General features: G+C 48.2%; 1 protein-coding gene across 3 annotated transcripts in view; it reads right to left on the bottom strand.

Moving 5' to 3' along the window:
* Srl (sarcalumenin) overlaps positions 1 to 25,161 on the bottom strand; it is a 62,070-nt gene that overhangs the window by 18,017 nt on the left and 18,892 nt on the right. Inside the window, exon 2 of one of the 3 annotated variants that reach the window (XM_040748155.1) lies at positions 416 to 1,870. The exons of the other annotated variants lie outside the window; for them this stretch is intronic. Coding sequence (XP_040604089.1) covers positions 416 to 1,870 — 1,455 coding nt within the window. The remainder of the gene's footprint in view (positions 1 to 415; positions 1,871 to 25,161) is intronic. 3 annotated transcript variants of the gene reach the window in all.

The following is a 25,161-nucleotide window of genomic DNA, read 5'->3' as shown; positions in this document are numbered from 1 at the left end:
TCCTGCTAGATCCATCCACACTGAATGTGTTTTTTTGTTTGTTTGGTTGGTTTTGTTTTTTGTTGTTGTTGTTGTTTTTCGAGACAGGGTTTCTCTGTATTGTTTTGGAGCCTGTCCTGGAACTCACTCAGTAGACCAGGCTGCTCTTGAACTCACAGAGATCCACCTGCCTCTGCCTCCCGTGTGCTGGGATTAAAGGCATGCGCCACCAACGCCCGGCCACACTGAATGTTAAGTGGCTAAGGAACACCCTAAGTGGACTCTGTGGGCTGATCCAAGAGACAGGACCCTGCCTAACAAAGCCAGAACTAACCAGGAGTTATCCCACCCCATGTTTGTCCCACAATATACAAGATTTCCATAAAGAATGTATTTGTCCGAGGTTCTGGGACTGCCTTAAGGAATGAATTCCTACCCTGATGAGCAATCACAGGATTCCCTCTCCCCTGTTGTCTCTCTTTGGACGCCTCCGCCACTGTATCCTGGGTCTTGCCGCCCTCAGACCCTGTGTCCAAATCTTCTACATCAAGCTGGGTGCCTTCCGCCTTGTGTTCTGTAGTCTCTGCTGCTTTCTGGGGCTCTCCAGCCTCCCCGGAGATGTCCCCCTCTTCTTCTGAGCTAGCACCATCACCGCTGTCTTCTTCAGACTCTTCTTTAGATGGAGCTCCTCCTTCCTCACTTCCTCCTTCCTCATCACCCTCTTCCTCAGAGGAGGCCTCTGCCAGGCCTTCCTCAAGCATCCCCGATACCTGGCCCTCAGGAGGGTACGTCTCTGTCTCCCTGTCCTTGGAGCTCTGGGTGTCCCCAGATTTTTCATTGGCCTCTGTAGCCGAGCCAGCCTCCTGGCTAGGTCTAGGCTCCCCTTGGTCCTCGGCCTCCTCCCCAGCTTCTGTATCTACCTCAGCCTTTGATTCTTCTCCAGCAGATGTGGCATCCGGGGCTGGAACTACCTCTGTAGGCTGGTGACCAGGTCCTGGGCTAGCCTCAACTTCTTTTTGAGAGGCATAGACTTGACCCTGGTCAACTGCTCCTTCTGCAGCTCCTTCTGCCTCTACTCCAGAAGACATGCTGGCGGAGACTACATCCAGGTCAGTGGGCTGGTGACCAGGCCCTGCCATGGCTTCATCGTCTGATGGCAGGGCATAGCCCTGGGGCTGGTCCTCTGCTCCCTCTCTGGCTCCTGCTGCCATGGCAGCCTCTGGTTCATCTCCAGCATATGTGGCATCCTGGACTCCATCTAGCTCTGTGGAGTGGTGACCATACCCTGTGTTGCCCTCACCTTTTGCCTCCAGTGTATAGACCTCTTCACCCTCTGTGCTAGGAGACCCCTGGGTGGCTGCAGACTCTGTTGTCCCTGCTGCTGCTTCTCTCATGGGGCTATCTCCTAAGGTTCCCTGGGGACCCTCAGGGACCTCACTACTTCCCTCTCGTACTTCTGCCCCCATACTGACAGCCCCGTCCTGTCCCGGTTCCGCTCCAGAACTGGACTCTGGCCTCTCTTCTTCTGGCCCCCCCACCCCTCCTGAAGGAAGGGTGTCTGCTGCTGCTGCTGCTGCTGGGCCCTTCTCTTCCTCCCCAGGCCCTTCAGCATCCCCAGATGGAGCTGACTCTGCAGCTGAGGTATTGGACAGGCTAGCTTCCGATTCGGAGCCCTGGCCGTTGGCAGTGGAAGGGGCCCCTGCTGGGGTCTGCTCCAAGCTCTCAGCCTCCCTGCCGTCTGGGTAGTGAAGGAGCAGGGTCTTGTCTCCAGGGGCCGCATCTGCATAAAGCGCCCTTTCTTTCTCCTCTAGACTTGCATCTCCAGCAGAGAAATGATTCTCCAACAAATTGCCAACATCTTCTGTGCCACCCGAAGCAGAGACTTGCAGTTCTAAATGGTTAGAACATGATTGGTCAGTTCACAGGGTTGGCACTTGCCCTGCTTCTCAAGAGTCTATATCAGTCTAGCTCCCACGGCAGAGAGCACTGTATGTACCTAGTGTCCAATGTTATGCCTCCCAACTTGTGTCCTCTGGACCACCTGCCTCCCTCCAAGCCTGCAGGGAGTCTACAGATTAGGGAGTTAAAGGGTTGACTTTCTGTCCCCTCTGATGACTATATATGGATAGGAACTTGGGTGAGCCCTTCCAGTCCTTCCTCAACCTTGCAACGGGTGTGGCACGTGCCACCTGGCTCCTGAGGAGCTATTCCAAGATAGGACAAATGCTAGTGCATTCCTCTCCTTGTCAGTTCCTAGAGTCATTAACCAGTGTGCTTTTTATACTGCTATCAGCAAAGGAGTGAAAACAGGTGTTTGCAGGCCAGATAATCTTAGGTTACAAGGCAAAGTACTTAGGGGATTACTTGTGGCTCTTGGCTTTATTAAGTCACACATCTAACCCTGTCCGCTTAAGGGCAAGGCATTCACTGGCCTCCCTACCTCAGATTAGAGGGAACAGAGGGACTGAGGAGGAGACATCCAAAATGGGCAGGACCTGGGCTTCCCAATGGCCTCAGCCAACCCCTTCTGAGGGGATCCCCTTCTAAGGTCCTGCAACTGTACCCACAGAGCAGAGAGCAGAACAAACATGGGCCCAGTCTGTGCCAGAGACTGCCACCAAGGGTCAAGTTGGGTATTTTTGGAAAATGGGATGGAAGCAAATCTTAGACCTCTCTATCCCGTCTGACCTTCCCTCCCAAACTGGAATCTGTTTAAAGAGGAGGCCTGCAGGAAAAACTGCAAGACCACGGGAAAGCCTGGTGCTCGCATCTCCTCCTTCATTTAAGTAAAAAGCCTTTCTGTCTCCAGCCATTACAGTTAGTCGACCTGTGTCAGCTCCTGAAGTATGGGAAGCTCCGGAGCATTTATCGAGGAGTCCTGTATACAAATGTATAAAACTTCACCCCAAGCACACTAGGATTCACAGCTATTTGTAAGCTTGCTTATTATGCCTGCCAGATTTTAGACCCAAATTAGTGATGGTCTTTGGTTTGCCACAGACACGTGGCCACCATGTGACTAAGAGGTGACTAGAACACAGAACTGCCAACTCCTAGTCCATGATGTAGTCCCAAGACACTGGCTACATGCTCCCTCTTTCCAGGACCATGCTCCTGGCTCCTGGGGAGCAGGATGGATCTTAATTGTGTGTTCCCAGAACTCAAGACCCTTTCCTGCCCTGCAGAAAGTTCTAGAAGTCTACATTCACATGAGAGAACCAGTAAGAATTCCTGGTTCCTTGGTCTCCACAGCATGGGAAACTAAATATTACTTGCCCTAATTTCTTCTCCTGCATTTCTGTGCCCCAGTCCCTGAGAAGAATCTGTGGCAGGAATGTGCTTTAACCTAAGGAGACTGGCAGCCCTCTGAGCAGTAAGATGTAAAATACATGAGATATATTCATATAATTATTTACCATGCCAGGCAATGGAAAATACCCCATCTCACTCAATTTACTTAGACTTACTTGCTTCTGGAAAACAAATATTACTTATCACTCTGTCTCTGTCTCTGTCTCTCTTATTTTGTTTTGTTTTTCACGATAGGGTGTCTCTGTGTAGCCCTGGCTGTCCTGGAATTCGCTCTGTAGACCAAGCTGACCTTGAATTCAAAGATCCACCTGGCTCTACCTCCTGAGTGCTGGGATTAAAGGCAGGTGCCACCACTGCCAGGCTGCTAAAATCTCTTTATAGGTAAGAAGACTGAAATTCAGGGCCCTACCTGTGTCACATGTCTGGCACCAGGCTGAGGACCTTTGGTTTACATTGCCAGACTCTGAGCAGGATCATCACTGCTCAAAGTGTGGTCCAGAGACCAGGTTCTTCCACAGCATCACCTTAGAGCCTTCAGGAGCAGTGTCTCAGGAGCAAGTCAGAATACATGGATCAGAGCCCTTATTTAACTCAATACCCCAGGTGATTAATTTACACATTCCTATAGTCTCCACCACTTTCTCTCCTTTCCTGTGGTTTTCAATACATGGAATCACCTTGTTCTTGATTCTTTATTTCCTCCCCTTCCTTAGTTGTGCAGATTTAAATTATCCAGGATGAGGTCCTATCATCAACAAAAGCATATATTCAGTAATCCCAGCACACAAAGTTACAAACCACTGCAGCTTCAATGACAAATAGTTTGACCTCAAGACTTCTACTTCCAGTCCCTCCACATGGGAGGATCCCCACTGGAGTTCTCAATTTGGGTTAGACCTCCAAAAGCTGGCATCATCCCTCGGAATGGCAGTGTCTATCAGCTTTTTCCCTGTTGTATCTAACCCTTTCCACAGACTTCTGTTGCCCTATGATGACAAAGATGGTGATGATGGGTGTAGTGATGTTTACAGAGCTAAATAGATTCTAGGTCTAGCTTCTTGTTATATTTCTGACATTCTCAGAAGCACCTCTGCTGGACAGTGGTGGCCTTGAATCCCAGCACTGGGGAGGCAGAGGCAGACGATCTCTGTGAGTTTGAAGTCAGCCTGGTGTACAGAGCAAGTTCCAGGACAGCCAAGGCTACACAGAGAAACCCTGTCTCAAAAAACAAACAAACAAAACCTTTGACTCCAGTGGGAGCGAGAAGCTGGCATCATCCAAAAAAGCGTGAGGAACCAGATGTTGAGGAGATACCTGACCTTCACACTGCTGTTTCCCCTTCCGGTTACTGGACCATGTATGTATATACATTAGCATCTCCCATCTTTGGTTTTTACATATTAAAGCCAGAGCCCCCTAACTGATTGTCTGCTAAGCAGTTTGGAATGAAAAAGATTGATGCCCCATGACCTTCCTTTCAGTGAAACCAGCTGTCCCACTGGGGCTCCCAGAGTTCACCCTCAGGAAGCATTGGACCCAAGTCTGTTGTGGGAGGCATAGCTGATGCTCAGTTCCCCGAGATCCAAGGCCAGTGTCCCGCCTTCCCTCCCTCCTGGCTTCTTGCCAGAGCCCCTATTGGTGTCCAGAGAAGGAGGGTTAAGAGCACACAGAGGCTCCTGTTGGGCTGTTCTGGTGAAATGAGTATGGTTCCATATCAGGACATGAAGTATCCTACTGTATGAACCTCTGCCAACACAGCCACCTCAGCACTGGCCAGCCCTGGGCACTGACGTCAAGGCACACGAATAGCAGGCCCCCAGCTCATCCCCAAAGGTCCATGGAGCCCTAAGCACATTGCAGGCTGAGTCCAGCCTCACGCCAGCACTACCTCTCCCGGCACCCCCTCTACCATCAGCCCTCTTGGGGAATCTAGGCTTCCTGTTGCTCTCCTGACCCCACAGCCCAGCGCTACCTCCACTGCTCTGTTCTTTCTCCCCACAGTCAAGCACACTGGCTCTGTCCCTCTACTCCTGCCTTGTCTCATAGCGCTTCTGTGGACTCAGAGATTGGTGAGTTTCCAAGGGCCTATGAGGGCAACTGGAGAGGAGGAAGCACTGGCCAGGGAGGGCCTTAAAGGCTGGCCAGAGGACAAGGTCAGGCTGGGACAGAGCCCTTGTCTGTGGCCTAGTGTTCTCACTAACCTGGGTGCTTTACCTGCTTGTGTTCCAGGAAGTAGCTAAGGGGAAAGGGGAGATGAAATAGCCTAGAGCTAGGTCCTCCTTCATATTCCTTACCCCCCTGAATCTATCTGCCCTACTGTCTAGAGGGTTAGAATGGAGAGGACCACCAACCACAGCTCCCTCCCTTTCTGGTCTTGTATGCCCCCACCCTTTGCTGATCCGGGGGTACAAGGCTCTCACTAGATCCTGCCTTGCCCTCAGGGCTCTGAGACACTCTGGAGTCCTTATTCTTTGATCCTCCTCACAGCCCTCTCAGGCAGAAAAGGCAAGGGCTAGCGATCTCTCTGGAAATGAGGAAGCAGACACAGAAAATGGAAAGGGTTTGTTCCACAAGTCATTCCTGCAGAGTTCTACCTGGGAATAGTGTGGCCATACCTACAAAGCTTTGCAAGCACTGGATTCAGGCTCTGGGGCTGGGCCAGTATGTTTCTATTTTATAAGATAATTCTAGATTAGCACCAAGGCCTGAGACCCTCAACGCTAAGTCTTCCTCAGCATCAAGTGCCAAGGAGCTCCTTCCCAAAGTTGAAAGTAGAGATCTAAAGAATAAATCTCAGAACACAAGAAAATTTTGTTTATTAATCTTTTTTGAGCTCACCTCAATATAAATTCCACTGATTTCAAACTCAGAGGTCTACCTCTGCCTCCCAAGTGCTGGAATTAAAAGTGAGTGCTGGTTCCTTAGCAATCTTTAGTAAGGATAGCCTGAAATTATTCTCCTACAGCTTTCTCATCCATTTGATCTGAAACTATGACAGTCAAAGACACATAAGTGCAATACCTTTGGACCACCTCTCATACACACGTATGCAAATGAGCCATGGATGGTAATAAAGATGCCAGAGGAAAGTCTTTCCTGTTCTACACCTTGTCGGGAGCGCACCGCCTTGTAGTTCACAGGCGTTCCAAGTCGCACCAGTCGCCCTTGACTCACACGCCAGCGCCTCATGGCTGTGTCTCCAAAGGGACTGGACAAACATCAGACCCATGACGCTGCTGCTATTCTCGCTCTTTCAAAAGACCCTCCATTTTCTGGGCAACAGGCTGACCCTTGCTTCTAGGCCTTGTCTCTGGACACTTCTGGGCTGGACAGACATGTCCCAGCAGCCTCTCCTGCCGTCTTCGTTTGTTTATCTGTTTCACTTATTGTACCTCACTCTGCAGTGAACCACCCAGAGTTCCCTCTTCTGCGTCTCAGGCGGTCTTCATCAAACAATGTGGCTGGCAGCAGGTTCTATGTAGGGTTTCAACAGAGAAGTGTCTCCCAGAGCAGGGGCTGTCTGCATCCTCCCAGGACCAGGAACACTATCAAGCCATTCTTTGGCCTCTAGCCTTCCCTCCAGACAAGGGAGACTGGGTCCCATAGAAGAGGCAGTGGAGGCTTCCTTTGACTTCATGGCCAAGTCTCTAAAGTCAAGGCTAATCCCACCAGGACAGCTTGTCCCTGGCTGGACTCTGTCCCCCAAATGATTCATCAAGGGAACAGTACACAACAGCAAAGGCAGCAGTCACAGAGAACCATCTCAGTGACCAACCACTCTACTTTCACTAAGCAAAACCCTAAAAGCACCTGCCTTGAGGCCACAGGAATCATTGGCAGTATCTGCTTCTAGAACCTGTTCCCTGCTGTCTCTAAATCATCCCTGTGCCAAGTCAACCTCACCCCCTCTCCCACTGAGCCAACGGCAGGAGCTATGTTTGCTTTGGAACAGGGGCTTCATTGCCCACCACTTCTCCTTTTGAAAAGAGTAAAAGTCTTCAGCACATTTGTTTTTAACTATAGAGTACAGAGAGTTGGCAGGACTGCTTTATTGTTCACCTTACCTTGCCTCTAATTCCTATGAATACTTCATTTGGGAGGCATAGAGAGAAATTGTTTTGTTTTTGTTTTTTGTTTGTTTGTTTTGTTTTTTTGAGACAGGGTTTCTCTGTATTGTTTTAGGGGCTGTCCTGGAACTCGCTCTGTAGACTAGGCTGGCCTCGAACTCACAGAGATCTGCCTGCCTCTGCCTCCCGAGTGCTGGAATTAAAGGTGTGCCACCAAGGCCCGGCTGAGAGAGAAATTGTTATAAATCCCATGACCATTGGTAGATATATAGGTACTTCTGCTAGATGCCAGGGGGGTTCACTAGTGTAGATAATGTCTGGTTAGTGGGCTGGTTGTTGCTTGTTTGTTTGTTGTTGTTTTTTTAAATACGCTCCATAGCCTGGCGGGCTTCAAACTCATTATATAGCTGAGGATTAAACTCCTAATCCTTTTGCCTCCACATCCCAAGTGCTAAACTCACAGGCCATATGTTTGTTTGTTTGTTTGAAGTCAAGGCCCTGTTAGATAGTTCCTGTTGGCTTGGTTCTATATAACCCAGCCTGGCCTCAAATCACAAGTCTTTCTGCTTTAGCTTGAGTGACGGCACTGAGAGCAAGTGCTACCACATCTAGCTTGCTCATTCATTTGGAAAGGTCAATGTCTCTAAGAGACGCCCAACATTAAGTCTTGAGCTGGGAATGTAGCTCAGATGGTAGAGTGCTGGCCCCGCATACGTAAGCCCTGGGTCCAATGTCCAGAACTCATGAACCGAATGTGGCGGGCGTCACACACCTAGAAGCCCAGCACTTGGGAAGTGGGAACAAGAGAATCAAAAGTTTAAGCTCATTGAGGCTGAGGCCAGCCTGGGCTACATGAGACTCAAAAAAGAAAGAAAAAGAAAAAGAGATTAAGTCACACTGCCTCCTAGTGAACTGACAGAAGGAATACTCTGTTGAAACTCTTTCCAGAGATCAGCACTAAATCCTCACAAGAGTCACTGGGGAGTGATTTCCTCACTCTGGAAGGACTAAGCTGGCAGACCAGGGCAAGGAAGGAGAAATGAACACAGGGTAGAGTCCAAGAAAGACTGAGGCAGGTGTCTGACTCCTGTATCTCCCCACCTGAGGAAACTGGATCTCCCTGGGATCTGTAGGGAAGGATGCTGGGAGAACTGATGGCTTAAGGTCTGGGTGCCAGAAGGAGATACCCCGTGGGAGCCAAAGAATTGCAACTCCCTCTAGATGCCTTGGGTTAGACACTGGGGTCAGCAGCGAAGGGAGCAGTGAGACCAGAGCCACCTCTTTCCCAGCCTAAGGAGGCTAGAGAAGTCAGCTTGATTCTCCACTCGGGAAATGGATCTTCTGAGCCTGGGCCTGAACCGAAGCTTTCCCTGGCTACACCTCACAGGCTGAGAAGGCTTCTGACCCTTAAGCCAAATGACCAGTCTCTCTGGACTTGACTGTTGCACCATCTTCCTGACGTTGGACTATCCTTAATCCTCCTGTGGCAGCCTTTACACACTCACAAACCATAGAGCTCAGTACCCTGCTTGACAAGCCCCTTCAACTATCTGCTGGAGCACAAGTGGTAGGGGGCAGTCCTGTGGACCCAGGGCCACAGGACCTGCATGACACAGGGCAGCAACGGGATGTCCAGGAAGAGTCCCAGTGAGGGCCCAGTGTCAACAGCGTAGCAGAGACCAGCAGCATTGAACCAGACCAATGATTCAATGGACGCCCACATGTAAAGATGTATGGGTAAAGGGGGTCACTGAGCGATTCACTGTGTCACACTGCAGCTTCCATGACGAGATTCTCCCCTTCTTTTCTTTTTCCTTTTCTATCTTTAATTTTATTTTGCTTTATTTTACAGGGGGCAGGAGGGGGGGTTGCCAGGGCAGAGGGCAGATGTGAGGGGATGAGAAATGAGTGGGATTGGGATGCATGATGTGAAAGACACAAAGAATGAATAAAAAGAAAGTTAAAATAAAGCATTCAACAAATGATAGATGTGACGCTTATTATTTCCTAGAAGAACACACTGAGTGGCTACAGTAGAAGCAGCTTTGGACAAAGGGGTACAGGATTGCCCCTCACTCTATTCCTTTAGACCCTCTGGGTCTGGGAGCTCACTCAAGAGGCCAGGGTAGGTCTTTCCACTCAGGGCTCCTCTCCATCCACAAGAGCTGAGGGGGATTCTACGGGATTTGTTGGGGGTACTGGCAGTCTTTTTGTTTGCTTGTTTGCTTGCTTGCTTTTCAAGACAGAGTTTCTCTCCGTAATACCTCTGGCTGTCCTGGAACTCAATTTGGAGACCAGGCTGACCTCAAACTCAGAGATCTGCCTGTCTCTGACTTCTGAATACTGGGATTACAGGCGTGCACCACCACCACTGGACTAAATACTGGTTGTCTTCTATGGCTCCAGCTGGTCGAGACATGAAGGAACTGGAGGTATCAGCTTTCCAGAGGACAAGAGTTCATTCTGATGAGCCTAATAGTCATTCCTGTTATCACTACTCCATCAACCTTGACTCACCTAGAAACATCTGAGGCTGTACAGAATCCTCCATTCATTTCAGGTCTTTCCACTGAAGTGAGGTAACCATACTTGCACTTTACCCCTAATGCAAATCACACAAACTCACAAATCCATTGTAAGAGCTGTGCCTGTCTGAGAATGGATGGAAGTCCTCCCAAAAGCAAAACAAAACAAACAAACAAAAATCAAAATCAAAACCAAAACAAAGGAAAATGTAAGGGCCCTTCAAAATAGTAAACCCCTCAAGAATGCTACAGTCCTTGAGAACTTTGGGGGGTGAGATCTTTGCCTCAGAGACAGGGCCAACACAGTGAGAGCTCACACTTAGTAGAAGTTGCATGGGCTGCTCAAGTGAAGTTGGATCTAATGTTTGCAGGTTTTGAAGCACTTCATATACCAGCCTGTGAAACCGACCATAGTCACCCTACCTCCTCACCACCTCCTGCAGCTGTGCTCAACAGCTCAGGTGAGAGCAAGTGCCATACCCAGAACACCAGGCAAATAGCGCCCAGTAGTACCAACACTGCTACCCACTGCCAGCAGGATAGCCTCAGCAGCTCTCACTCCCAATTGCCATAGAAGCTGCCCATTCTGATTTTTGTTTAGTGAATGAAGGAGGAAGGCCAAACCAAAGACAGAGGTTGGGTCAACAATAGAGTAGGTATTATGCCCTAGCCTATAGGTCTTTATGGAAAAACTGCTGTTTGGTCAGAGCTCTCCACTTTCTCCCCCTGAGAACATCCCCAAATCCATGACAGAAGAGTTCCACTTCTGGACCCTTACATCCATACCCCCACATCTTGACTTTTAGCCTTATGGCTATTTTTTACTATAGAGACTTCCAGGACTGAAGGAAAATTATAAATTAATTAGTTCAACTCTTATTTCAAAAATGAAGAAACCACATCCAGGAAAAAAATGGTGCTAGAAGCCTCCAGAGAGCAAGTACAAGCCAGGACTAAATGCTTCTGACCTGTCTTTACACACACAGCCCCACCTAATAATTCTAACCCTGTATGCCCGTATTTCACCCTCTTTCTGAGGCTTGCTCACTCACTCCCCTATTGGTCTTCCTAAGAAACCAGAAACATCTAGAGTAGGTTTGAGGCAACGCCCGGCTTTTTTTTTAGGTGTCTATGTGAATGTGTGTACCCACAGAGATAGTCAGATCTCCTGGAGCTGAGGCTGTGAGCCATGCAAAGAGACTCCCTGGAACTGAACACAGATTCTCTGCAACTGTCTTGTTTGGGGTTTTGTTGTTTTCTTTTATTTTTTGAGACAGGTTTCCTGGCTGTCCTGGAACTTGCTTTGTAGATCAGGTTGGCCTCAAACTCCTTTAAACATAAGCCTTGTGTCAGGACAGGGAAAGCTGGAGTTGGAGGGGGCCAATGGACCTTGTTACTTGTCTCTCTTCCCAAGGTCGTTGGTTGCTAGCCTGAGTAAAGCCACCAGCCTTAACTGTGAAGTCTTTGAAATTCCCAAGATCACAAGAAGACTGTAGAGACAGTCTCACTAGTCATTGTCAGAAGAGGTGGGAGGGAAAACCCTAATATTGATGCTGCCTGGACAGGAGGAGCTCAGAGCCTCCAGAGTGGTGGCTCTCAACCTTCCTGATGCTGCCTGGACAGGAGGAACTCAGAGCCTCCAGAGAGGTGGCTCTCAACCTTCCTGATGCTGCCTCCCTTTACTACAGTTCCTCATGCTGTGGAGACCCCAAACCATAAAGTTACTTTTGTTGCTACATCATAACTGTCATTTTACTACTCTTAGGGATCATAATGTAATATCTGTTTTCCAGTCATCTTGGGCAACCCATGTGAAGGAGTCATTCAACCCCTCAAAGGAGTTGATACCCATGAGTTAAGAAGTGGGAGTGGTGGTATATGCCTTTAATCCAAGGACTCAGGAGGAAGAGGCAGGTGGATCTGTGACTTCGAGGCCAGCCTGGTGTACAAAGCAAGTTCCAGGACAGCTGGGGCCGTTACACAGGGAAATCCTGTCTTAAAAAGAAACAAAACAAAACTCTGCTCTTGAGTAAATTCAACCATTACCCTGAATTCTCCTTCCAGACCCTGGAATGTCATTGGCAAACAAGTCTAACATACTCAGGCCTCCTGAGGCGGACCACTCCAGAAATCTAAGGTTTTCCCTTAGAGGCCTAGACCCAGAACCTCAGACACCTAGGACAGGCCCCTTGGAGCATGGCCCTCAGACCCCTTCCCATAAGACTCCCTCTCTGGACATCTGACTCTTCAGAAGTCACTACAGGCAGATCAAACTGAAAACAGCCTCCTTCTCTGGTGGCTTTAGGTATCACTAAGAACCTGAGCTCTGTGTACCCCACTTCACTTACTCAAATAGCAGACGAGGCTCTTGCCACTAGGAAGCACTTACGCCGTCACATACCTTTTCTTTGGCAGTCTGTGGCCACACAGAGAGCCACAGAAGGCCAAATATTCCTTAGTTGCTATGGAGCTCACTCTAGAGGAGGAAGCTCAAAGCCAAGGGCAGGGCTAAAGCGAGTGCACATTCTACACTACCTGACCCAGGCTGACCCTCCCTGGTCAGTGCTGAGGGCCACATGGCTGGGTTTGAGGGGCTCAACAGGCTATAACAACAGGTTATAGCACAAACCTGCCATTATGGTCCTCTTGGTCTGTTCTGGACCTGGGCCAAATCCCTTCAACAAAGCCTGAATACAGTCCTGCATTAGTTCCTAGGGCCACCACAACAAAGTACCACAAACTTAGCAGCTTCTAAGGGTAGAAATCCAAGGGATGGTGATATAACTCAGTTGGTAGCATGCTTGCTTAGAATGCATGCAGTTCTGGATTTAATCCACAATGCTGCCTTAAGTCAGGAGTTTTAGCACATATCTGTAATCCCAGCATTCAAGGCAGTCAAGCTCATCCTCAGTTATATAGTGAGTTCCAGACCATCAAGGGCTACTTGAGACACTATCTAAGCAAAGAGGGAGAAGAGAAAAGGAGGACTGTGGAAATGGCTGTGTGATTGTGAGTTCTTGCTGCTGTCCCAGAGAAAACCTGATTTCATTCAATTCCCAGCACCCATACTGCAGCTTGCAACTGCCTACAGCTATAGTGCCAGGGGATCTGACAGCCTCTCCTGGTTCTTTAGACACATATAGAATACAATCACACACACACACACACACACACACACACAGAGGCATACACACAAATAAAAATAAAAAGTCAGGTGGTGGTGGTGGTGCACGCCTTTAATCCCCCCACTCAGGAGGCAGAGGAAGGTAGATCTCTGTGAGTTTGAGGCCAGCCTGGTCTACAAAGCAAGTTCCAGAACAACTTGGGCTGTTACATAGAGAAACCCTGTCTCAAAAAAAACCAAAAGATTAAAAAATAAAAATAAATCTTATAAAAAGAAAGAAAAGGAGTAAAAAACCATTATCTTACAGTTCCAAAAGTCAGAGCTTGAAGCAAGGCTTCAGCTGGGCCAGGCTGACTTCGAGCCCTGTGGGGAGGGCCTGTCTTGCCTCCCTGGCAATCCCTGACTTACAGCTGCCTCTTTCAGTTTCTGTCTCCACCCTCACATGACCTCCTCCTCGTCCCAGAGAGAAGCCACTGTGCTGGATATGAGGCCTACCCTTCTCCTAGGAGCTCAACTAACAACCACAATGGCCCCACTTACAAAAAACAGGAGCTTGGGTTAGGATTTAAACATGTCTTTTAGGGGTCACAATCCAGCTCATAATAAGTGTCATAATAGTCTTTATGTTTGGAACTCTCCCCTGCTCTCCTACAGGTTCCAGCCTTACCTGCTCCCTCTTGCTAGCCTTGTCTCCTACCACACCCCTTATGATGTCTTCCAGTTCGTATCACTTAAGGCCATATGGATCTCTGTCTCTGACTTCAACTCATTCAAGACCAGACTGATCTATACTGAGTAATATGACAAGACACTGACCCTGCTCCCTATGGTAGTGACCTATCTTTCAGGTTGACATCCAGGAAAAGGGCCATGCCCAATACCTCTTTAGATTTATGTCATCCATGCCTGAAGAGCTATTTATTATTCAGTCACCTTCACTCAGCCTGACCCTCTAGCCAGTCTCCAAAATGCCTATCTCAGTGTCAGTTCCTGCTCATACTCAGAGGTCAGCCTTGAGGCTCATCCCCTAGGACTCTCCCCCTCGCCGCCGTAGCCCTCAACCCTACTTAGATGTGTCTGCTCTGTGTTCCTGAAGCACCTGTCACCTTCCCCCAGGGAGCTGACGGTGTTCAGCTGAGACATAGCAGCTATCCTTGCACTATGAGCACCTGATGGATACACTGAGAGCACGTGACAATAAGCCTCCTCTCCCTGGCCAGTGTTTCTCTGGGCTATCTAAAAAAGGGCCACACAGCCACCCCTTACCATGCGCCCGTGTGTTTCACAGCCAGAGTACAGACTGATGCCCCTCCTCAGTGCACACCATCCCGTTGTCACTGTCTTCTGCAAAGGAAGAGCCAGCGCTCTACAGTGACCCAGAGGCCCATACCCTCTGCCCTGCTTCCCGTGACCTCACCTCTCCTCCTACACCACCCTGACCACTCCGCCCAGACATGGGAGAACGCTTGCTCTCCTTGGGTCACCCCCGTGTCCCTCCTGGAGCCTTGTGTTTCATGTTCCCTCTTCTGCGTATGCTCTTCCCAGACAATCTTGTTCTGACATTGCCATCTCTGTAAGGCTTATTTCAGCTACCCCACGGAGATCATCTCCCACTTAACCTTGATTTTTTTTCTCTCCCTAGTTTTATTTTTCTCCACTGTATCTACTGTTTTCTGATACGCTGCATTACTTATGCAGTTTCTCAGTGGTTGGAATTTGTTTCTTTAGTACCCAAAATATCTATTTGTGTGGATGGATACAAAATGGATGGATGGAAAACAGTTAGTCAGATGGAAAATGGGATAAATGATGGCAAAAATGAAAGACTTTTTTAACTTGGTAGCATAATAGTTCTATAAGACAAGGGAAGTGCCACTGAGCCTTGTCCTGATGCCAATACTTAACCTCCACAGGCCTAGTTGTCATACGATTAAAGGGCCCTAGAAGAGTTGCTTTCCTACCTTACTGTGTAATAACCAAGTGAACTGAATTGCTGAACAAAATCTCCTTCCACTTGAAGGCTTAGGATCTGATTAGAAGGAGAGATGAGTAGTCAGGAAGCCAGAACTAACACCCAGCATCAGTGTCCATGTCTGAAAAGGGACTGTGGACAACATAGGCTCTGAGTAGTTGCTCTTGAGATGTGAGGTTATTTGGGGACACCACAGGAGACACGCCAAGTGTGTGAGGGGAGCAGTGATTGTGGTTAAGAGATAGGAGAGAGCTGGACAGAGCAGAGCACACAGCTGCAGACTAACGGGAGACTAGGGGGTTCCTTGAACTAGGCCTTTGTTGATGAACATTTTGTTGTTGCTGTTGCTCTTTTTTAAAAAAATATTTGTGTGTGTATGTGTGCGTGCGTGCGTGCGTGCCTGCCTGCCTGCCTGGGTGTGTGCCTGGGTGTGTGCCTGCATGCTGTGAGTATGTGGGTACAGGAATAGGCCAGAAAACGTCATCAGATCCTCTGGAGCTGGAGTTACAGGCAGGTGCAAGCCACTTGATGTGGGTGCTGGGACTCAGATTCAGGTCCTCTGAAAGGGTCGTGAGTGCTCTTAAATACTGAGCTATCTCTTCAGTACTCATTGATTAACATTTCTGAAAAAGTCTGAAGACCTATACTGAACAGAGGTTAAAAATAATCTCCTGACTCTGCTTCCTCCAGGACTAGGGTATGCCACGGTGCCCAGCTTCTAGAACTGCCTAGATGCCCAGACTCAGGCTTGGGCACTGCTGCTGCCCACTGCAAGGAGCCCCAGATGTCCTACTCATCTTGTAGGGACCCTCTGCTGCTCCCAGGAGGTCTGTGGGAATGGGGGCCTCATGGGGTGGTCCTTCAGAAGTTTATTCTGCAAAAGATAGGGAAGGGCTTCCACATCCTACATATCCCTCATTGGATTCCCACAATGCCCAGGGCTGAGATCAAGAGGAGAGGTGGATACAGGGTCTCACAAAGAGTGTGCTGAGCATAGATTTCCAACTTTTGGGTCCATGCTCTTTCTATCACTAGCCATTCAGAAACTGGTTCTCCCTCCCCCAGGATCTTCCAACTCTAACTTGTCTTGTCCCATAGCTGAGGCACACCCAGGCAGTCACCCTCCCCCCTCCAGCACCCTTACAAGCTGGGCAGTTGCTCCTGGAATTCTCTGCTCCAGTCAGCTGTCCATACATTCATTTTACATGTTTCCCTTGGGTGTGTCAGCAGAGCTCCAAATTAGCCATCAGGTCATGGTGGGGGCCACAGGAGCAGTAGGGCCAAGACAACAGGTGTCCCTCTGCCCAGCAGAAGACAGTGTTGCCCAAGGGACATAAGAGGTAGCAGCTACTAGACATCTTGAGGGTACAGCTAAGCAACTATAGTGGGTTGAATGGAATTGCTCTCAACATGTGTGTCCACCATAACCTATGGAGAATGTGACCTTATGTGAAAATATGATTTCTATAGATGTAACTAGCTAAGATGAGATCGTGTGAATTAGGGTGAGCCCTAAACCCAATGTGTTTAATATCTTTATATGATGAAAACCAGAGAATTCCAGACAGAGAAGGAGGCCATAGAGGGGCAGAGGTGAGACTGGAGAGGTGAAGCTAGAAGCCAGGAACACCAAGAATTCATGGCAGTTACAAGAAACTAGAAAAGGTGCTAAAGCTTCCTCCATGGGGGCCTTCAGAAGTATTGCCCTACCGATGCCCTGGTGTTGAATTTCTAGCCTCTAGAACTGAATAAGAATACATTTGTGCCTTTGGTTTGGTTTTGTTTGTGACAGGGTCTCACTGCAGACCAGGCTGGCCTTGAACTCACAGACATCTGCCTACTTCTATCTCCTAATGATGGGATTAAAGATGTACACCCCCACAACCAGCCATTTATAATGTTTTAAGCCATCAAGTTTGGGGCGACTTGTTATGGCAACCGCAGGAAAATGACATGGGAACCAACACCTAAGCCTGGCCCTCGGAAATCTGCCAAACATTCTCCCACACTAAGTGAGATGAGATTTCACTAGTCCCAAGCCCCAGTCCCAGTCCCCACAGTCCCTGGCATCCACATGCTTTGAAACCCAGTTTGGGCGCCCTCTCCCAGCCGCAAAGCCTGTCTGACAAGTGTTCCCCCTTCCCTGCTCTCTTTGACTACTTATTTTTAGCCCCTGATTCCATCTACCTTATATGGTTCCCTGTTCATCTCATGAGTATGGACTACCCCCTCTCCTGGTTTGTAAGCTCTTTGAGGACAGAGAATCCCAAAGATATTAACAGCCCAAACCGGGGTGAAATGCTGATAGATCCCTTAGATGTCCTTGTCCCACGGTGTTTGAGGAAACTGGCAGCTCATGTCAAGTGACATCACATCCCCAACAGTGAAAATGTCCCTTATTGTCAGAGCCCTGTTAACATTAACATTAAAACACATCTAATATCAAAGAATATTTTTGTTTTGAGACAGTGTCTTGCTATGTAGCCCTGGCTGTCCTGGAACTGACTATGTAGACCAGGCTGGCCCCGAACTCAGAGATCTGCCTGTCTCTGCCTCTGAGGGATGGGGTGAAAGGTGTGAGTCACCATGCCTGGTTCAAAGAATATCTTAAGCATCTGATAGACTTTTTGTTTTTTTGAGACAGGGTCTATGTATCCCAGCCTGGCCTTGAACTCACTATGTATCCCAGGATAGTGGGATGACCTTGAGCTTCTGGTCCCACCGTTTGTACCTCCCAAGTGCTGTGATTACAAGCACACACTACCATGACCAGTTTATGCAATGCTAGGGATGAAGACAAGTCATACATGTTAGACAAGCACTTTACCAACTGAGCTGCTTCCCCCCAGGTCCCTTTTTCTTGCTTTTATCGCATAGCCCCCATGTTGTCAATAGTTCAAGTATTATTATTCACAATTAGTAGTGAAGAAACAGGACCAAGATGAGTGTGGTGGCACGTGTCTGTCACCCCAGCATTTAGGAGGCTAAGGAAGGAGGACTATGAGTTCAAGGCCAGCTACATAGACAGACATGAGAGACACTGTTAATGGAAAGAAGAAAGGGAGAGGAAGAGGAGGAGGAGGGAAAGGAGCCAAGGGATTGGCTTTGTCAGTCAAACTTTTTCTATTGCCATCTAGGGAAAATTCTATTGGAGACAACTGGGCAGCCAGGTTCTAACCCAATGGCCACTGGAGGAGGACCAGGGACTGCCATTTGGCAGTGACCTGCTGGAGGAGGGAGGAAGGAGGGGACTCCCAAGCAAGTTCCTGGGCTCTCCCCTGGCTCGGTTCTGGGCTGAGCTCCCAGCACAACCCACTTCCTGTAAGCACCGAACTCCAGGCCAGGCTTTGCCTGCACCTGTTTGAACTCAGAATGCTGTCCCTGCTCTAGAAGGATCCAAAAATATCTGAGAGAGAAGGGGGTGGATCTAGTCAAAGGAAGAGCAGGATAGGGAGACAGCCACTTAGCTTAGCATTCAAGGCCCTTCCCAACTGGCTGCAGCCCATCAGTGTGGCCTGGTCTCCCCTGAACAAGAACTTCCCATTTTAGCCAGTGTGGCTGTCATCCTGTTACTGCTAGTGCAAAACTCGGAGCCTCCCCCATACCTGCAGATAGCTCTGCTTACACAAATCATCTGCTCATTCATTAGACATCATTAAATGTCTTCAGTGATCCAAGCTCCATGCTAAGGATTAGTAATGCAGTACAACAGTCCCCCTGGGCTGGCAGGGACTATGCTCCCAGGGCCCTGGTAAAGGCCTGAAACCACCTAGTGTTGAATTCTATATAGATTTTTTCCTGTACATGTATACCTATAATGCATCTTAATTTTTATCTATTTGTTTATTTGTTGGTGAGGAGGGTGCACACATGTTATGCAGGGGTTAGTTCTCTCCTTCTACCTTGTGAGTTCTGGGGATGGAACTCAGGTTAGCAAGCTTGGCAGCAAATGATTTTTCTCACTGGCCCCATACAGTTTTGGCTTACAAATTACACACAGTGATGACTTGGAGATATAGCTCACTTGATAAAATGCTTGCCTTGCATGAACAAAAGCCTTGGGTTCAATCCTTGGCATCACATAAAACCAGGTGTGCTTGTGCACACATGTGATTCCAACACTTCGGAGGGAGAGGCAGAGGATCAGGAGTCCAAGGCATCCTAGGATACATAGTGAGCTTGACGCCAGGCTGAGCTTCCTGAGACCCTGCCTCAAGAAGGGGAAGATGGGAGGGCAGCCAGATGGCTCAGTAAGAAAGAATTAATCTGCCCAGCCTGGATAACCTGAGTTTGACCCCAAGAACTCACAAGTTGTCCTGACTTCTACACATACACCAAGACATATATGCACATGTGTGCAAACACGGAGAGATAAATAAATTTAATAAAATTTTTAATTAAACATTGTGAGCAGAGTATGTTCCAGCATGCATGAGATCCTAGGTTCAGTCCCCAATACTGTGAGAAGGTGGAGACATAGTAAAAGAGTAACAAAATAATAATTAATTAGAAGAATAAACTATATGGAAACTGAAACAGTGGTCTGTAGATCAGTGCCTTTAATCCTGACTCCGGGGAAACAGAAGTAAGTGAATCTCTGTGAGTTCCAGACCAACCAGGCCAAACTATATAGTGAGATTCTGTTTCAAAAAAGAAAAAAAAAGAGTTATTTAAAATTTATCAGTTGATTATTTCTGGGATTTTCCTTGAAAACAAAACCACAGATGTAAAAAACAACAACAAAGCCGGGCGTTGGTGGCGCACACCTTTAATCTCAGCACTCGGGAGGCAGAGGCAGGCGGATCTCTAAGTTTGAGGCCAGCCTGGTCTACAGAGTGAGTTCCAGGATGGCCAGGGATACAAAGAGAAACCCTATCTCAACATACAAATAACATACTTATTTATTATGTGAGAGAAATAATCAAAGCCCAGACCCTTGCCCTCTGGAAACTGACGGTCTGATTGTTCCTTCCTACAATTGTGGCTGACTCCCTCCTCAGAGCCAACCTTCTGTACTGTCCTCCATACTCCAACCAGAGTGTAGGCTGCCGGGGGTGTTAGTTACATTTTTTTACAGTGCAAGTCATCTCTCCAAATAGAAGGTCAGCTCTTTGGGGCAGAGACACAGTCCATTCCTGCCTGTACCGTGTGGCTCAGCCAGGACCTTGAAAGTCCTGAGAAGGGCCTGAGAGGGTTGAGACCCCACATCTGTCTCAGCTCTCCCTCCTTGGGGTAAAATACCCCACTCCTTGTACTCACTCAAGTTCCCAGAGAGTTCAGTCATTTTTGTTGCTTGCTCACCGGAATCTACCTCAGGCTCCTTAACTAAAAGAAGCTCTCTAGGGAAGACTGCACCCAAATTCTGCAGGTCTCTAATGACCCTTCTGAGCCAAAGGCTACCGCATAGCCCACACTCACATAGCAGTAGCATACACCAAACTGAGGGAAGACGCGAGAGCTCTCAAGGAGGCTGTGCAGAGAAGAACCTGGGGAAGGAGTGGAAAGAGAAAAGCCCTTTCCTATTCCCTAAGACCCTTGGAGAGAGCCAGGAATCCCACCCTTGCTAAGACAGTGCCCTTAAAATACTTCTGGCCTCATTAATGGCCACCCTGATGAACCCCTCACAACACCATCTCAGGAAGACAGACTTCCAGAATGTCTCCCACTGGCATCAATGTCTTCTTGGTGTCCTCAGAATCTGGCCATGGGCATACTCACCCCAGGGCAACTGAAAGCAGCCCTCCCTCCATACTAGCTAAGAAAGAATGGCTGGCCTTGGAGGTGTGAATGGTTGAACTCTCGGCCCTTTTATTCTGATTAAATTCTGACTAAATTCTACGTATTAACTAATTATTTTCAGGTTATGAATCAAATTACTACATTGTTACTTGTACTTCTGGTTTAATTCTGACACCTGAATTCTGATACTCCATGCAAGTTTTCTATCTTGCAACTGAACAGCTCAGGATGACTGCTTTAGGAGGGAGGGTGAATACATAAGTTGACAAGTGACAGGCATGTCCCCTGAGGTAGAAGGGACCTGGAACCTTGATTGGAAGTAAAACCACCTCCAGTAGTAGAAAAGAAAGAGGCAGAAAACCAGATTGACTAAGACTCCTTGCCAGTTGTGGTGGTGTATGCCTTTAATCCTAGCACTCAGAAGACAGAGGCAGGCCAATCTCCAAGTCCGAGGCCAGCCTGGTCTACAGAGTGAGTTCCAGGACAGCCAGGGTACACAGGGAAACCCTGTCTGACAGGTGTGGGAGAGGAAGGCTCCTCTATCCTACAGAAGCACAACAGTCAGGCCAACAGGAAAGAGAGTGTCCAACACTCAGATGAATCTGACAGTCCTATTTGTTCCCTAAAGTATGCTTGTCACCTTCTCCAGCTGAGCACACCAGGCTGGGATGCGCCCAGGTGACTGAGACCTCTGCAGCAACTGAACAAACCCAAGGCCCAGTTACAGCTGAGCTCTCTGTGGCTCCGGTTCTTACTCAGCAGGCCCACTCTACAGCTCGGCCCCTTTGTGCTCAGAGCTCACGGACTGTCTGTTGCCTCTGTATTGTGATTAAAGGGTCCATGGGCCTTACTCACCAAAGCAGTAGGAAATGGCACCTTAGAGATGCATCCCTTTAGCTAAAATTGGAAGCCTCTAAAACAAAGAGTGGTCAAAGAAATGACCATCCACGCTGTTGAGCCCTGGTCTTCCACTGGCGTGAGTGGAGCATTTCCGGACTGCACCGTGTTAGGTTGTGGAAGTGAGGGCAGAACAGGTGCTGACAGAGAAGTGAGACGCCGTGGAACTGCAGGGGCCTGCAGGGTGGATTCATTCTGAAGACAGGCAGCTTCAGCGGTAATGCCTTTCTGAGAAGGTAGGTGAGGAACGGGCTGGGACTCCGAGGAGCCCAGGCTTTCAGAGCAGAAATGAAGGACTCGAGCCTTACCCATCCGTGTGTTCCTCTTGTTCACCCCTTTGTCCATGAGAAGGACAGGGGCCTCATAGCCAAGATGAAACCAATGGGGAGACCTGAGCCTAGGTGCCTGTCTTCATCCCACGATGAAGAGTAGCAAGATGCTCATCTAGGTAACTCGGGCCATGTGCCTCCCTTCAGTTTCCACTTCAAACCAACAATGAATCAGGTGGGACCAGGACACAGTGCTTTACCCACAGTAGACTCAACAGGCATTTATTAAGTGCACGCCCTGGATGATGGAGTTTGAGGCCAGTTTGTTTTCCACTGAAGTCACTGTGACTAAAGGTGGCAGGTCTCTCCACAGTCACGCTGGTGAAAATGATGGCTTATTGCTTCACCTCCAGACTCTTCTTCCAGGCATCTCACAGCTCGCCCTCAACAGTGGAAACTAGCTTGGCTTCAACTCAAACTCAGAATAACTACACAGAGCTCTTGGAAGATTTGTCTGGCTCTCCATTTGGGCCTTCCATACCTTCTAGAGCAGAGGTTCTCAAGCTGTGAGTCATGACCCCTTTGGCAAACCTCTGTCTCCAAAAATATTTATGTTACAATTCATAACAGTAGCAAAATTACAGTTAGAGAGTAGCAATGAAAATAATTTTATGGCTGGAGGTCACCACAACATGAAGAACTGTATTAAAGGGTCGCAGCAGTAGGAAGGTTGAGAACCACTGTTCTAGAGAAGTCCCCAGTGTAGGGCAGGATCCCACTGACAGACTTCCTAGTTGAGCTCCTCCTTGGATAGCACGGGCCACTGAGGCTGATTCTAACTCATGGTATCTGTTCAAGGTCTCTCCATCAAAGCCCCAGGACCCTTGGGCCCTTAGTGCCCTCCTTGAGTATTCTGATGTCTCAGATACCCCATTTGTCATCTCTGTTGTCCTTTCTTGTTTTGGAAGTCAGGGTCTCATGTAGTCCAGTCTGTCTCTGACTCACTCTGTAGCCAGAATGACCCTGAGCTCCTAATTCTCTTACCTTCCTTCACTCCCCAAGAGCTGGAATTGCAGTGTTTATCACCATTCCCAGGATTCTGTGGTACAGAGAATCAAACCCAGGACTAACTGAACCACAACCCCAGTCTTTCCTGTGCTCCTCAACCTTTTCCTTTCCACAGGATCCTTACCTACTGGCTCAGAAACATGCTCAGTGAAAGTTCCGTACATCTGCAATGCCTTCTGGCCCCGAATTCCATTACTGGCTTTTATCCCCCTACTTAATCTTTAAGTCCCCACATCTAAATATGTTACCTCTGTGTGATCACTAAATACTCCTAAATCCCTCATAATCTGCTGTTGACCTCTGGGTTGTCAAAATCAACACTTCATCGTCCCTGTGACATTTGACTACCCCTTCCTCTAGGAGACATCCTTTCCCTTTGCCACCAGGCCACTCTCTCCCTTGTATTTCTTCCCATCTTTCTGAAATCCATTTATTTATTTCCTCTTCCTCAATTACAGTGCCCCTCAAAGATTATGCCCTGGTCTTATTTTCTTCTTCTGCAAAGACTCCCCCGTTTCCCAGCCTCACTGGTCCTTTTATAAATGAATTGTATCTCTACAGTTCTAGGCCTGATTTTCATCTAGCCCTAGGCTCCAGTCCCATGTTTCCTGTTTTTGTTTGTTTGTTTGTTTAATACAGAGACCCTCTGCCTATCCCAGGATGACCTTGAACTCATGATCCTCCTACCTCTGTCTCCCAAGAGCTGGGATTATGGGCATATGTCAACACACCCAAATTAACCTCATCTTTCTAACCATTTTTAATCCCCCATCCAGATGTCCCATGGTCTGTGGCACTCAAAATGACTCAAATTGAATTTTGTGTGTGTATAACAGGGTCTCATTCCTGGCTGGACTGGAACTCACTAGGAAGACCAAGCTGGTCTCGAACTCACAGAGACCCACCTGCCACTGTCTCCTGAGTGCTAGAATTAAAGTCATGTATCACCACACTCAGTCAAACTGAACATTTAGGATGTGTCTCTCTTACATAGCAATGTCTTTTTCTAACATTTCCTCCAGTGACCTAAAGGAAGCCTGTCATGGCTTCCTGCAGCCTGCTCAGGTAGAGAAATCTGGCCTTTTGGACCCTAAGTCTGTTAGAGTTGCCTCTTCTTCCTACTCACAAGTTGGCTGGGGTCTATACTCTCTGACTTACACTCCTGATGAGGCTGACTGATCAGTTTCCACCAGTCCTACTCCTTCCAGTCAGCATTACCATTTTCTCAGAGTTCTCCATGTTCCACTGTCCACAGAACACACCTCCTCCTCAGCCCCCACTCAAGGCCATCCACACTTGACCGCACAAAGCTGGCTCATCCTCTTCCGTTTACATACATTCCCTTCCTGCTGTCCTCTCATGTCTAAGCCCTGCTTTCCTCAAGATCCAGCTTCGTCTTCCCTGATTTAAAAAAATACTCCTCGGGTCAGCAAACGGCTTAGCCGGTAAGGGTGCTTGCTGCAGAGCCTGATGACCTTAACTCGATAGCCAAGACACCCAAAAATCGTCCTCTGACCACTACACACATGCTGTGGCACATGTATGTCCCTCCCTAATTAATAAATCTGAATTTTATTTTTCCATAAGAAAAATGTTTTTCAGTCAGTTCAACTCAATAACCCTACTTCAGCTTTTCACATTCTCAAATCTCCATTATGACAGTGTCTTATCAGCCCTGTGAAGAGGAAGCTGTCTTTTCCTTTCCTTCTAGACTAAAGGCATGCCAAAATGTCTTCTAGATTCCTTCAGTATCATACTTTAAAAAGCAGCAGGCACAATAAATATAGGATGACTTCATAAAATAATGAAATATTGCAAGTTGTGGCTTCAGATACTTGAGCAACATTACACGACAGGCTTAAACTTGGATTAGGAGTAGAGTATGTGCCCATCCCCACAGCAACAGACCCTGCTCTGTACAGCACACTCTCCCAGCTGTCACCTTCATTCCAACCAGGATGCATAGCAACCAGCCTCGTCACCCTCTTGGGCCAAGGGGACAACAGAAGCAGGAATCCTGTCCTCCTTTGTGTTCACAGGAGTTGGGTCCTTCTCAGCCTACACTCACAAGTAGGCACCAAATGACCAGCTGGTGGCAAATGGCCTTCTCTTCACCTCCCTCAGGAGATAAGTGGACAAAAGCACAGGGAAAGAAGGAAGAGACCTGAACCCCAGTTCTGCCCACCATGAACGAGCTGTCTCATATATG

The sequence above is a fragment of the Mesocricetus auratus genome, unplaced genomic scaffold, assembly GCF_017639785.1.
Source record: "Mesocricetus auratus isolate SY011 unplaced genomic scaffold, BCM_Maur_2.0 Super-Scaffold_100007, whole genome shotgun sequence".
In the NCBI taxonomy this organism is placed as follows: Eukaryota; Metazoa; Chordata; class Mammalia; order Rodentia; family Cricetidae; genus Mesocricetus; species Mesocricetus auratus.
This window is presented reverse-complemented; position numbering and strand designations above follow the sequence as displayed.